This window comes from Phascolarctos cinereus, unplaced genomic scaffold (genome assembly GCF_003287225.1).
Source record: "Phascolarctos cinereus isolate Bilbo 61053 unplaced genomic scaffold, phaCin_HiC Scaffold_726;HRSCAF=1367, whole genome shotgun sequence".
NCBI classification, from domain to species: domain Eukaryota; kingdom Metazoa; phylum Chordata; class Mammalia; order Diprotodontia; family Phascolarctidae; genus Phascolarctos; species Phascolarctos cinereus.
The window spans coordinates 114,946,817-114,959,786 of NW_027556098.1; the positions used below are offsets into that span (position 1 = coordinate 114,946,817).

Below are 12,970 nucleotides of genomic sequence, written 5' to 3' on the forward strand. Positions count from 1 at the left end.
TTAATTCAATTTTATTTTCAGTTTTGAATTCTCTCTCTTCCTCTTCCCTCTCCTGAACCCATTGAGAAGCCAAGAAAAACAAAACTCATTTCAAATATGTATAGTCATCTTTAGGTCCATACCTGAGAGTTCATCTGTATAGGTAACTCCTAGTTGTGAAGCACTCTCCACAGATGCAGATTGGAAACTCTTCTGCAATTTATAGTCTTGGAGAGTTGCCTAGGGCACTGAGAAATTAAGCAGCTTGGTAAGTCATGTATCTAGTTTGTGTCAGAGGCAGATTTGAGTTCAAGTCTTCTTAACTAAAATCAACTCTATCCATTGTGCTCTACTGCCTCTCAGTAGGGATTGTTTATTGCCATAACATATACAAACCTGATGGCTACTTAGTGACTTTTTGCTTGTAAGAATTTTGAGCATACAAAAACCAGAGGTGCTTTCAGAGTATCTAGAATGCAAAGAATGCTAGATTGTAGGTCAAGATCTTATGACTCCAAATATATTATTAACTATCTCTGGAATTTTACACAATTCGCTTAACTTCTAGGTTTTAGTATCTTCATCTTTAAAATTAGGATGTTGAACTAGATGATTAGTAAAATCCTTTCCAGCTCTAAATTCTGCTGTGTTTCCATTTTCTGATGCTAACTAACATAGTAGTTGTGCATCAATGGAGTACATATACCCATAGTGGTGAAATCATGCATTTTTGAAAAACATAAACTTTCACATTTAAAATTTATTTTTAAAATCACTGAACATTGATTAAAATAAAAATAATATAGCTGTTTCCAAACACTGAAGTGTTTTGATCCTTGTCCTCTAGATTGACAGAGCTACTATCTGCATGGCTCAAAGTTGCTTACAAAGGACAGCAAATATACCTGATAGTAAGTAGCTCTTGTGTTCTAGAGTTTATCTGCTTCTCCCCCACCTTCAGGTGAGCCAGCTTGCCTTGGGCCTCAACCAAACCCCCAAGGTTTAGCTTGAGGGCAGTGTTTAGGCTTCTGCCACTAACCCAGAGCTGTGATCTGTGTAGGTGAGGTGGACTGTGATTCTCTAGCTGCATCTGAAGAACTTTCCTACCTGTCAGCTGGACAACATCTCAATTCTTTTCTCCTTTTCCTCTACTAGTATGGAGGGGCAAGAAAGGCAGCTAAGTGGTGTGGTAGATGGAATGCCAAGCCTGGAGTCGGAACGACTTGTGTTTGTCAGTTCAAATCTGGCCTCAGACATTTTCTTACTAGCTGTGTGACCCTGAACAAGTCACTTAGCTCTGTTTGCCTCAGTTCTTCATCTGTAAAATGAGCTGGAGAAGGAAATGGCAAACCACTCCAGTTTCTTTGACAAGAAAAACCCTGAATGGGGTAATGAAGAGTTGGTCATAACCAGAAATAACCAAGCAACAACAACAAAATACAGGGACGAAACTGGGAAGGTATAGGTGATCTGATTTGGGGAAGGCAGGGGAAAGAAGGAAACAGAAAGGGAAGAGGGAAGATGATAACCTCCTCTATTATTTCACTCTGCCAGTCATTATATTAGTGAGTATATACCACATGTCTAGCCCCTCTGCTAAGAGTTAGTAGAGGATATTATAAGGTGTTGTCCTCGCACTCAATCAATTAACAGTATTTCATGAGTCCCTACCTTAAGAGTCCCAGCATTGTAAAGCATTATCTTTAGCCAATAAAGAAGTGTAAAACTTGGTCTGTGTCCTCAGATCTTTTGGGGAAAGTCAACAAACATGAAACAGCTAAAAATATTAAGTAAAATATCCTTGGGTACTGAATTTTAAAAGACACCAAGTTAATCATTAGTATTTTAGATAATATTAGGGAAGGGGGCAGTCTTTTAGACCTAAGGTCCTCTGGGGACATGGCTACATTCCAGTAAGATATTATATGTAAGACCAACCTAACTTTCAGTCTAGAAGGCCTTGGAATAATGGGGCTATCCCAGAGTAGACAGTACGGTAGATGCTGCCACTTTGTGGCACCAGTTGGTGTTGATGTCAGACTGGAGGAAGAAGCTAGAAGTCAAGAGAACTGGTTCTAATCCTGATTCTGCCACTAACTGCTGTGTGAATTTGGTCGAGTAATTTAATCAACTAGCAAATATTAAGCACCTAGTACATACCAGGCATAGTGCTAGATGCTGGTGATATGAATATAAAATTGTGACAGGCTCTGCTTCTAGTACCTTGGGCTCTGATAGGTTAGCTTTTGCCTTACTTTGCCCAGAACCAAGTCTCTATGTCACTTCCCAGCCATTTCCAAACTATGCTACCTACACTTGGGTCATCCTGTCATCTCCTTCCAGTTGGGTCCTGGACTGTGCCTCTGGGGCTCCAGGAATGCGCTAAGAGGTGAGCTTCCAACTTAGCTTACCTAGAACCAGGCTTCCTACCTGTTTCTCAGCCGTGTTGTCCAGTGCCTCCCTCTTCCCTCTACTTTCCCCACTGCATCCTGGGCCATCTCCAATTGTGCTGATCTATTTCTGGCCACCGGACCCAGATAGCTCTGACCGAGAAAGTGAAACTGGTAACTTTGCACAGCCCTCCTCGCTTCAATCCAGTTCACTTGTATGTCATGGTATCACCTCCCTGATGTCATGGTCCTCTTTGTGAATGAAGGACAAATAACAATCTTCCTCTACTTTATTGTTCCCCTTTATGAGTCCCCCAATAAGAATGCAAGCTTCCTGAGGGCAGCAACTGTCTTGCTTGCTTGCATTTGTCTCCCTCTCCCCCCCAAACACTTTGCTCAGTATCTGGCACAGAGTAAGTGCTTAATAAATGTTTTTTTTTTTCCGTTCGTTCATTTACTCGCTAAACGAGAATTACTAGAACTATCTGGACTCTACTTTTCTCATTTGCTATATGAAAAGTTAGACTGTTTTGATCTCTGAGGTCCTTTTCCCCTTTAAAATTCTATGATTCTATAAATTGGTTGTTTGCTTCTTGAAAAAAATAGTGCCTGAAAAGTACTGGACTGTTAAGTTTATGCAGTTGAGTTTCATACCTTGACATTCAGCATTCATACTGTGAATTTTTTGACAGATTATTTTCTCCCTGTTCTCCTTCTACCCTTTAAAATTTTAGGAATCATAAAACTTCAGCATTCCACTCCTCCTCCTGCTAGATGAGTTAGGGTAGTGCTGCCTGAAGGGCAACATAATTAAAATGCTATATTACAGGTATTAAATATCAAAGTCATTACCTTTTTTAAGCTATGATGCACTGTCTGAATGTTATGCTCACATTATCCATAATTAAACCATTGAAAGATACTGTTTCAAGAATATTTTTGCAATGAAATTACTATGTGACAACTAAGAATTGAATGGCTTTGGGAGGAGATGTCAGCTTTTTTTTTTTTACCACATTTTTAATTGTTTCTGACATATAAAAAATATGCTTGTTTTTGTAGGAAGACAGAGGAAACGTGCCATTTTTCAAGTTATTAATTATAGTTAGAGAGTTATATTAATCTTTAAACCACTGTTAGGCAAGGAGAAGTGGTCCCAGATTTTTTTTATGCTTTTTACTGCTCTCATCAGTCAGGGCTATCTAATTAACATTTTTACTTCATTTCTCAGTGCCTTTGCCTTGGAAGTCCTTTGGGGGGCAGTGACTGAGGCTAATGGTAGGAGTTTGCTTAACTAGCCATCGTCCAAAAACCTTTATGCTTATAGCCATACGTTCAGCCCATAAGACCACCTCGGCATTACTGGAGCAAGAGTATGACTGTCCTTCTACCTTTCCAGGCTCTTTTGACAGCTTCTTTGTTTGGGAGAGGAAACATAGAAAAGATGACCAAGAGAACCATATTCAAGAGACTACTGCTTTCCAGGCCCTCACCGCTAAAATCAGAATCATAGTGGGTTTAGACATGGCAGGAACATTGGAGATCACCTAATAATCTAAGCCTTTTATAACCTGGCCTCAGCCTGTCTCTCCAGTCTTTCTACATGTCCCTTCCCTTCACACATACTATGGTCCAGACAAACTGGTCTTCTTAGTGTCCCTTATTCACAGTAAGTACTCCATCTGTCATCATGGTCACTTTACACTGCTGTTCCCCATACCTGGAATGTCCTCCCTTCTCTTTTCCACCTCTTAAAATCCCTGGTTTCCTTTAATGTTCAACTCAAGCACCACTTTGTATAGACAACTTCTCCTGATTCTCCTCCCACCTCCATTCTCCGCCTGCTGCTACTTCCTTCTTTTCAGAATTATATTAAGTACCTCTATCGTATATACCTGTATATGTTGTCTCTTCTGAGCTAGATTGTACGCTTCTTGGTCAAGATATCCAGCTTTTGTCTTTACCCTCTGTCCCCAGCAATGCCTGGCATATACGGTAGCAAGCCCTCAGTAAATAATTAATTGATCAGTTATCTTGCATGTACGAACTAAGGCCCAGAGAAATCAAGTCACCTGGGCAAGAGAATTCTGCCTAGTGACAGAATGGGAACTAGAATCCAAATCTTTGGAGTCCCAGTACATGATTCTTTTTTAAAATAACCTCTGTAGCATCTTGTAATGAAAGTAAAAATTTTGAATGTATTTGCTTAACTTCAGGGATAATTGTGAAAAGAAAAAAGGATGGTATCAATTCAAACTTCTCTGGACAGAATTTTTTAAAGTTTAGACCTTCCAAATACTTTCTAAATTCTGTGAAATCAAGGAGAAACAATGAAAAGTGGCATGATGTCATTAGAAGGGCTCTGGATTTGGAGTCAAAAGGCATGAGCCACTTACAATTCATGTGACCTTGTACAAATCACTTGACCTTTATGGGCCCAAGTTTCATTATCTTCAAAATGGTGGTACTGGAATATGTCTGAGATTCTTTTCAGCTTAAAAGCCTATTGCAAAATGTTTAATGTTTGTTATAGGTTGCATGTTATCAAATTCATATACAAATTATATATATATATATATATATATATATACATATATGTATGTGTGCATATACGTATATGTAGTATCTTTGTGTGCTATTTGTAAACTTTGAAATATTTTGAGAGACAGTAATACAGCAGAAGGAATGTTGAGCTTCAGTCACGAGACCTGAATTTGAATGCCAGCTCTGCTATTTATTACCTATGATGTTGAACAAGTCACTTAACTGCTCTGCGCCTCAGGTCTTCAGCTGTAATTATTTTGTTTATATGATATTTTTAAATAGTAACTATTCAACTCAATAGGCATTTATTAAGTGCCTACCATATGCAGAGCACAAGAGATGAAAAAAAAAATGAAACAAGACATAGCCCCTATTCTCAAAGGAATTCAGTTTATCTCATGCTAAGTGCTTGGTTTAGAATGTAATCTGCCTCCTCATTATCATGTCATTCCTTTAAAAATATATAATTTGTCAAATAGGAAGAATTCAGAGAATCATGGAAAAACAGATAATGCAAAATGATTGGAACAGTGAGAACAGTATATACAGTTATTGCAATAATGTAAACAAAAACAGCATACTTTCTTACTAATTTCACTCATATTAATTGCAAATACTGATTTTGATTGCAGAAAGCAGATAATGACATACTTCTTTCCTTTCCATAAAGAGTTGGGGGAATACAGTGTTGGGTATAGTCAGAATAGGGAAGTATATTGGGAAATAACCAATATAAAAGTCTTAAGACAAATAAAAAAATGTTTTTAGAAAGAAAGAACAGAGTCTGTTTTATAATGATTTCCTTTTACCACCTGGTTTTCAGAAATAAATTATGGCAGAGAACAGAGACTGCCTGTACAGTGTAATTTTGTTTTATTCATGCAATGAATGCTAGAGAGCATAGACCTTTTCCCACTTTGGCATACTGAGTACCACATCTTGAGTATCAAAACTAATCTTCAGTAATGAAGAGTAAGTTTTATATCTTCTGTCAATACTGAATTTTAAATAATCTCAATATTTAATGCTAACAGGATATTATTAAATATTGAGAGAGCTGCTAAAAATTTTTAAAAATCATTGTGTTCCCGTGCCTGAATGGAGTTATTATTGGGCAGGGCAGTTGGGATAAAAGTAAGCATCCTCAGTAAGCAATACTGCCACACCCATCAACCTTGAAGAAAAAAGATCAGGCAAAATATGAACAAGATGAAGTGCCCCTCCCTTCAAGATGTTAAAAAACATGCAGATTGATTTTGGTTCTACTTCTAATGACATATTTCCTCCTTTTCACCTTACTCTGGGTTCCACTCAGTAAAACTTTTTAAGTACCAACTTTATGGAGTGTCTTGTTGCTAGGAGCTTGATTTGTAGTCAGAAGTGGAATACAGCAGCTCCAAACTCAAGTTTTAAAATCCTAAATTCTGAAGGATAGCCAGGAAGCAGGGGTATAAAACTTACCTACTGAATTTCACTTCTATGAGGCTGGCATTGGTAAAAATTAAATTATGTAATTTATCTTCCTGAAGATTTCATTGTGGAAGGAGCAGTGGATTTGGGAGTCAAGAGACTTGGGTCCAAGCCCACTTTAAATACTCATTAGCTGTGGAAAGTGGACAAATCATTACACTCCTCAGAGACTCAGTTTCCTCATCTACAAAAAAAGGGCAGTAATACTTAAATTATCTCACAGGGTTGTTGTGAGGAAGGTGCTTTGTAACCTTAAATATGAGCAATTAGTAGCAAATCCTCATTCTCCCTATCTAGACCAATAACCCCTAATTTAAAAAAAAATCATGGAGTCATCATTTTTGAATACTGAAAGGGATTTTAGAGATCACTTTTTCCTGTTTGAAAAAAACTTTGGTAATTTCAAAGTCTCCATTTCAAACACTTTAAAGTAAAATGGGGGAAAATATCTATTCAGAAGAGTGTGACAGTATAATATCTGAACAATCACACACATCAGTATTATGATGTACAAATTTGACTGAAATTGCCACCATGCTATTATTACCTTGCTATATCATTGGTTATGTTGTCTTTGAATTCTCAGCATTTGAGGCAAAAATGTCTGTCAGTGCCTTGGTTTCGTGGTACAATGGCTATTTTGCTTCTAATTCTGGTTACAAGAATAACTATATGCCTTGTCATCATTTTAAGTTTCAGGAATAAAAAACTATGTCTTTCAAAGCCTTGGAGAATTTTTTAACCCAAAAGGAAAATAAGAGGTATAGATCCAAAATGTATGATCTACTGTATTCTACTCATTCATAAGTAATATAACAGAGATAATAAGACCTATAAGTAAAATGGAAGAACTGTGAGCAGAATATTGATGTAAAGGCATTTTAAATTCTATTTCCAAAGCTGAGCACAGTGATATTACACTAATCCACCTTTTCTTCTGACCAATATGAATGAAGTACTGTAACTAAGAACAATTATATGAAAATAATTTAGGGTAAATATAGGTCTAATATTCTGTCAGAACTTTCTGTTTTGCATTTATATTTTTATGTTTTTAAAAGTTTATTAACTACTCCTCTGAGGTAATCTATATCATTCATCTGTAACCAAAAGTACAACAAGCCTCCCAAACTCTGGAAATATGAATATCTAACATAAACTAAATTTATAAATTATTTCTGTAGTAATGTAGGGCAAATAAATCCCTTTCTAATTTATTATAGTTATCTCTGTAAATGTAAAATGTCTTGTAGTCAGATCTATCCTGCACATTGTACTTAAGGTATTGACAGATGTTATTTAAAAAAAAAAAGCACTACTATTATTTTCCAGGACCCACAGAAAAAGAAATCACTAAAAAGTAGAAAAGAACATATATAGTGAGTGTGCTTTTGGTGGAGGGAGGGGGAGAAGAGAGAGAGAGCGTGGGCGAGCAAGCACAAACATGAGCTTAAATTATAGACCTGTCAGCATAACTTGAGTGCTTAGAAAGATATTAAAAAAAAACAGTCCCTTGGCAGTCATCTAAAAGAGCCCCATGATCTAGGCAACAGCCCATGCAGTTTTCTGAAGGACCAATCATGCCTGTCCAAATTGGTTCCCTTCTACGATAGTACAACAGACATTAGAGTTGAGTAAATAACAAACATCTCCCAGATGAGTATGTTGACACCATAGCATCAGTTGGAGCTGAGGAAGATTTCTATGTGGACATAGTAAAACAAAATATCTGCCTTGAAGTTGGAAATGTGGGGGCTTGGCCCTACTAGACACTTATGTAGGCATTACTGCTTTCAGAACACACCCTATAGTGTAAAGCCCAGAGGGCTAGCCAACACGACTGACAGGATCCACATCTGGAGCATTTATCTGTTCATTTCTGCACATTTGTAATCTGGGTCTTAAGATTATGCCATGAAGATTGCTTGATTGAGAATTAGAGATGTATAGGTTGGAGAAGACAGGTCTGAAGAGGGGCTGTGACAGCTGACTTCCATTATTTGAAGGACTACCCCGGGAAAGAGGGATGATAGACTTGTTCTTCATTGCCTCATAGGGCAGAACTAGCAGCAGTGGGTAGAATTTGAATGGGCAGATTTAGGAAAAACTTCTTAGCAGGTACTGGTGTTTGCAGCAAAGGGCTCCCCTTTCTTCTAGGCCTTGGTTTGGCAAGGCGTTATGTGGAGGGTATCAGGACTGACCTGTTCCATAGCTCTCCCAGTCCACCAAGTACTGAATTTTGCTGGAGCCAGCACAGACAGACTTTCAACAGCTGATTGTTAAATTTGCTTTTATACCTCAGAAATTAGCAAACATGATAAATCAGGCCTTGAGTTATTGTTTAGTTGGTTGTCTACATTTGAGCATATGATGGGGAAAATGCTAATAATTCAGATTAAACTTAAAAGTGTGTTGGAATATGCATTTTTTTAAAAAAGTGTGTCATTAAACATTTATCAGCACACCTCTGCATAATAGAGGTCCTGTGAATCTTTTTGGAGGTGAGAATCCATTTGATTTCATACTAAAACATCCTATTGAAACAGGAATACAGAAGAACCTTCTTGGAAAGGAGTGAATCTTATTATGTGATCAGAAAAATGTGAATGGTTCACAGGGTGACTCTTGGAAGAGCTTGGCAGGTTCAGCTTGAATGGGAAGAGGAAGATTTATTGAATAATTGAACGATCTATGGTATTGGTAGTTGAGTTTTACAGAGGGGCATGAGGTTCAGTGGGTTATTCAGGGATACTCAGACATTACATTCCATAGAAAATAGTGCATTTGACCTAATCTTGATTGAAGTCTCTTGCTACCTTCAGTAGTCAGACTGCCAAAAAATGTGGATGTCAAATGATTAAACACAGCATAATACCATGGAGAGAGTACTGAGTTTGGAGTCAAAGGATTTGGGTTCAAATCGGGTCTCTGACACCACCTTTGGGACTATAGGAATGTCACTTAACCCCCCTAGCCTCAGTTTCCTCATATATAACTTGAGATTGGTTTAAGTGGCCTCAGAGGTCCCTTTCAGCTCTAGATCCATGATGCTTTCTTTCATGCTTTGTTTAAAGTACTAGAAATAAAGTAGATTGCCTTTGATTGGGAGTGACTAAACAAGCTGTGGTATATGAATATAATGGAATGTTATTGTGTTGTACACAATGATGAATATGAAGAATATAGAAAAGCATGGGAAGACTTATTTGAACAAAGTAAACAGAACCAAGAAAATATATAATATGTGTGAAAACTAGAACAATGTAAATGGAAAAAAATAACAAAAAATTGAAGCTAAATACTGTGTAATTATAACAGCCAAGCTTGACCCTGATGAAGAGATATAAACAAATACCTCCCTCTTTTCTTTGTAGCAGTAGAGAAGCATAGGTATAAAATGTCATACTTGTCAGATTTGTTTCATAACCAAGTTTGTTCACCAGGCAGCCAAGGTTGGTTACTTCTGCTGAATTGTTCTTTGTTGTTGTTAATGTTGTTTCTATTTTACTCATTATTATAAGACATGGCCCTAGAGATGGTGAAGAGTAAAATTAATGTAAAAAATAAAAGATTGATAAATATCTAAAAATAAAGAGGAGCCACTCCCTTGCAGACATGGGAGGGGGGTCCATCAGTGTGGAAAATTAGACATACTCTCTTACTCTTTCTTTACTCTAAAAAATGTTCTTTGTTGTGTGGGATGGCTCTTTGAGAAAAGAAGAGATAGAGGAGGAAGAAGTTTAGATGACTCAAAAACAAAGATATCAATAAAAATTTATTTTAAAAAATAAGAGGGAAAAGATCTCTGGATATCCTGTGAGCCGTTATAATTCAAATCCCATCCCAACAACTAATGCATTGGTACCAGATCCAGTACTCTTCCCTTGTCGGGAGACATCTAGAGTTTTGTATACTGCTTTAGGTAACACGTACTAAGAAAGATGCTGATAAGCTGGAGCACTGCCAGAGGAGGTAGCCTAGGATGTATGAACACTGAAAAACATGTTATATGAAGAGCATTTGAAGAAACAGGGTGAGAAGGTAACTTGGAGAAAATGGGCACACAGAGCAGATGGCTTCAGTTAATTGAAGGGCTGTCATGTGAGATAGGACATTCAGCTTGTTCTGCGGGGCCCCAGAGGCAGAAGCAGTATCAATGAGAGTGGGATCAGTTAATTTTCAGAGTCATATGTAGGTCATCAAGTGCAAAGAAAAAATTTTATAATAATTAGAGCTTTCCAGAAACAGAATGGGCTTCCCTCAGGAGGTGGTGGCCAGATGATCACTTGCCACATATACCAGCCAGAAGAGGTCATATTCATGTGTAGGCTGGATTCAGTGACCGCTGATCTCCATCTAGCTGGGAGAATATATGGCATAAGAGATGGCTTCCACACAGAGAGGACAAGACTAGGCTTAGGTAAACTGGGGGGTGACTTTGCCAGAGGAATCCTTTCCATGTGACTAGCTCTTCCTTTTGTAGTGTTGGGTTGCTTTTCTGTTTAAACCATCATTTCTTAAGAAATTCTTCCGCCCATCTGAAAGTGCCACTTCCCATGTCAGAAGATAGAGTGGATGACTCCTTCAGATCTGTGTCACTTGTATCTCATTCTCCTCCTTCCCTCTCCCCCCAATTCCAGACTGATCCATGGAGGACAGCTGCTCAATGGATTAGCAGGCCCGACCATAATGAACGCTGCTCCATTCCTGTCCACTACGTGGTTTTCTGCAGACGAACGAGCTACTGCCACAGCGATCGCCTCCATGCTCAGTTACCTTGGTGGAGCTTGTGCATTCCTAGTTGGACCTCTTATTGTTCCAGCTCCCAATGAAACCTCACATCTACTAACCTCAGAAAGTAACAGCATCCATATTAAGGATCGTATAGAGATGGTATTATATGCAGGTATTTTAAAGTTTCCTTCTTTCTCATTTCATTCTGTGTCCTTCACCTCAGTTATTATGCTAGAATTTTCCTAAGCATTTGCAGACAATTTTCACTGTTAAGACATATTATTGCTGCATAGATGGTTATTCCTTATTTCCATTTCCCCCCCCTTTCTTCAGTTTCACTTATTAAGTGATATCTCTTTCAAACTTGGGGGTGTGGGTGGGGTGTCCTCTTGGATACCTTACCAACACCTAAAGCTAAAATCACCTCATCAACAATAACCACTATGTGTAAGCCAGAAGGGGCAGCATATTGGACCCCCAATATGACCTTGTAGTCAAGAATATTTGAGTTTGAGTAGGAAAGTTGCTTAACCTCTCAATGTCCCCAGGCAGTGCTCTAAGGAAGAGTCGCTGATATGCAGCTGTTTCCACACCAGGAGTTCACTACAGCAATGAAATCGAAGCTCTAGGCACATGTCAGTAAGCACTTATTAAGCACATGACCAGCAAGATAGCCATGCCCACAAGGAGCTCACATTCTCATGGGGGAGACGTGTAAACAGCTACGTATATACAGGCTGTATATACATGGTAAATTGGAGGCAGTCTTAGAGGGAAGGAGCTAGCATTAAGGGGGACTGGGAAAGACCTATTGCCAATGGTAAGATTTGAATTGGAACTTGCAGGAAGCCGAGAGGAGGTGGTAAGGAGGGAAAGCATTCCCTGTATAGGGGAACAAACAGCAAAAAGGGATGGAGACGGGGAGCTACAGCAAGAAGGCCAGTGTCCCTGGGTCACAAAAATGTGGAGGAGAATCAAATGTGAGAAAACTAGAAAGGCAGGTTGGGGTCAAGGGCTTTAAAAGTCAAACAGGATTTTATATTTGATTCTGGAAATAATGGGGAGTTACTGGAGTTTATTGAATAGGAGAGTGGCATGGTCAGACCTTCACTTTAGGAAAGTCACTTTGATACATGAGTGGGGGACAAACTAGAGTAGGGAGCAGCTTGTGACAGCTGACCCACCAGGAGGCTATGGCAGATAGTCAAGGCTTGAGATGATGAGGGCCTGCACCAGAGTGGCAGCTGTGTCAAAAGAGAGAAGGGGACATACTGAAGAGGTGTTGTGAAGGTAAATCAGTAGAGCTTGGCAGCATGTTGCATCTGTTGGGGGAGTGAGAGTAAGAAGTCATGAGTGACACCTTTGCTGTGATCCTGGCAGGTGACTGGGAGGGTGGTGGTGCTTTGGTAGTAATAGGGAGATTGGGAAGAGGGAAGGGGTTTTTTGGTGGTTGGTGGTTGTTGTTGTTGTTGTTGTTGTTGTCGTTGTTGTTGTTGTTGTTGTTGTTGTTTTTGGTGAGGAAATTGGGGTTAGATGATTTGCTCAAAGTCGCACAACTAGTAAGTGTTATGTGTCTGAGGCTGGATTTGAACTCAGGTCCTGTTGACTCCAAGGCCACTGCTCTGTCCACTGCGCCACCTAGCTGCTCCCAAGAGGGAAGGTTTTGGAGAAGAAAAAATGGTGAGTTCAGTTTTGTACATTTTGAGTTTAATATATCTGTGCCATATGTGGTTTGGGATGCCAATAGATAGTTCAGGATTTCATATTGGAAATCGAGAGAGGGGTCAGGGCTGGATAAATAGATCTGAGAATCATCTGCAGTTAAGATCTGTTATAATTGAATCCATTGGGAT

The 12,970-nt window shown here is 38.8% G+C and overlaps 1 protein-coding gene across 1 annotated transcript in view; it reads left to right on the plus strand.

The window, feature by feature from the left end:
* SLC49A4 (solute carrier family 49 member 4) overlaps nt 1-12,970 on the plus strand; it is a 122,634-nt gene that overhangs the window by 34,372 nt on the left and 75,292 nt on the right. Inside the window, exon 3 of the mRNA XM_020985954.2 lies at nt 11,024-11,289. Within this exon, the coding sequence (XP_020841613.1) occupies nt 11,024-11,289 (266 nt within the window). The remainder of the gene's footprint in view (nt 1-11,023; nt 11,290-12,970) is intronic.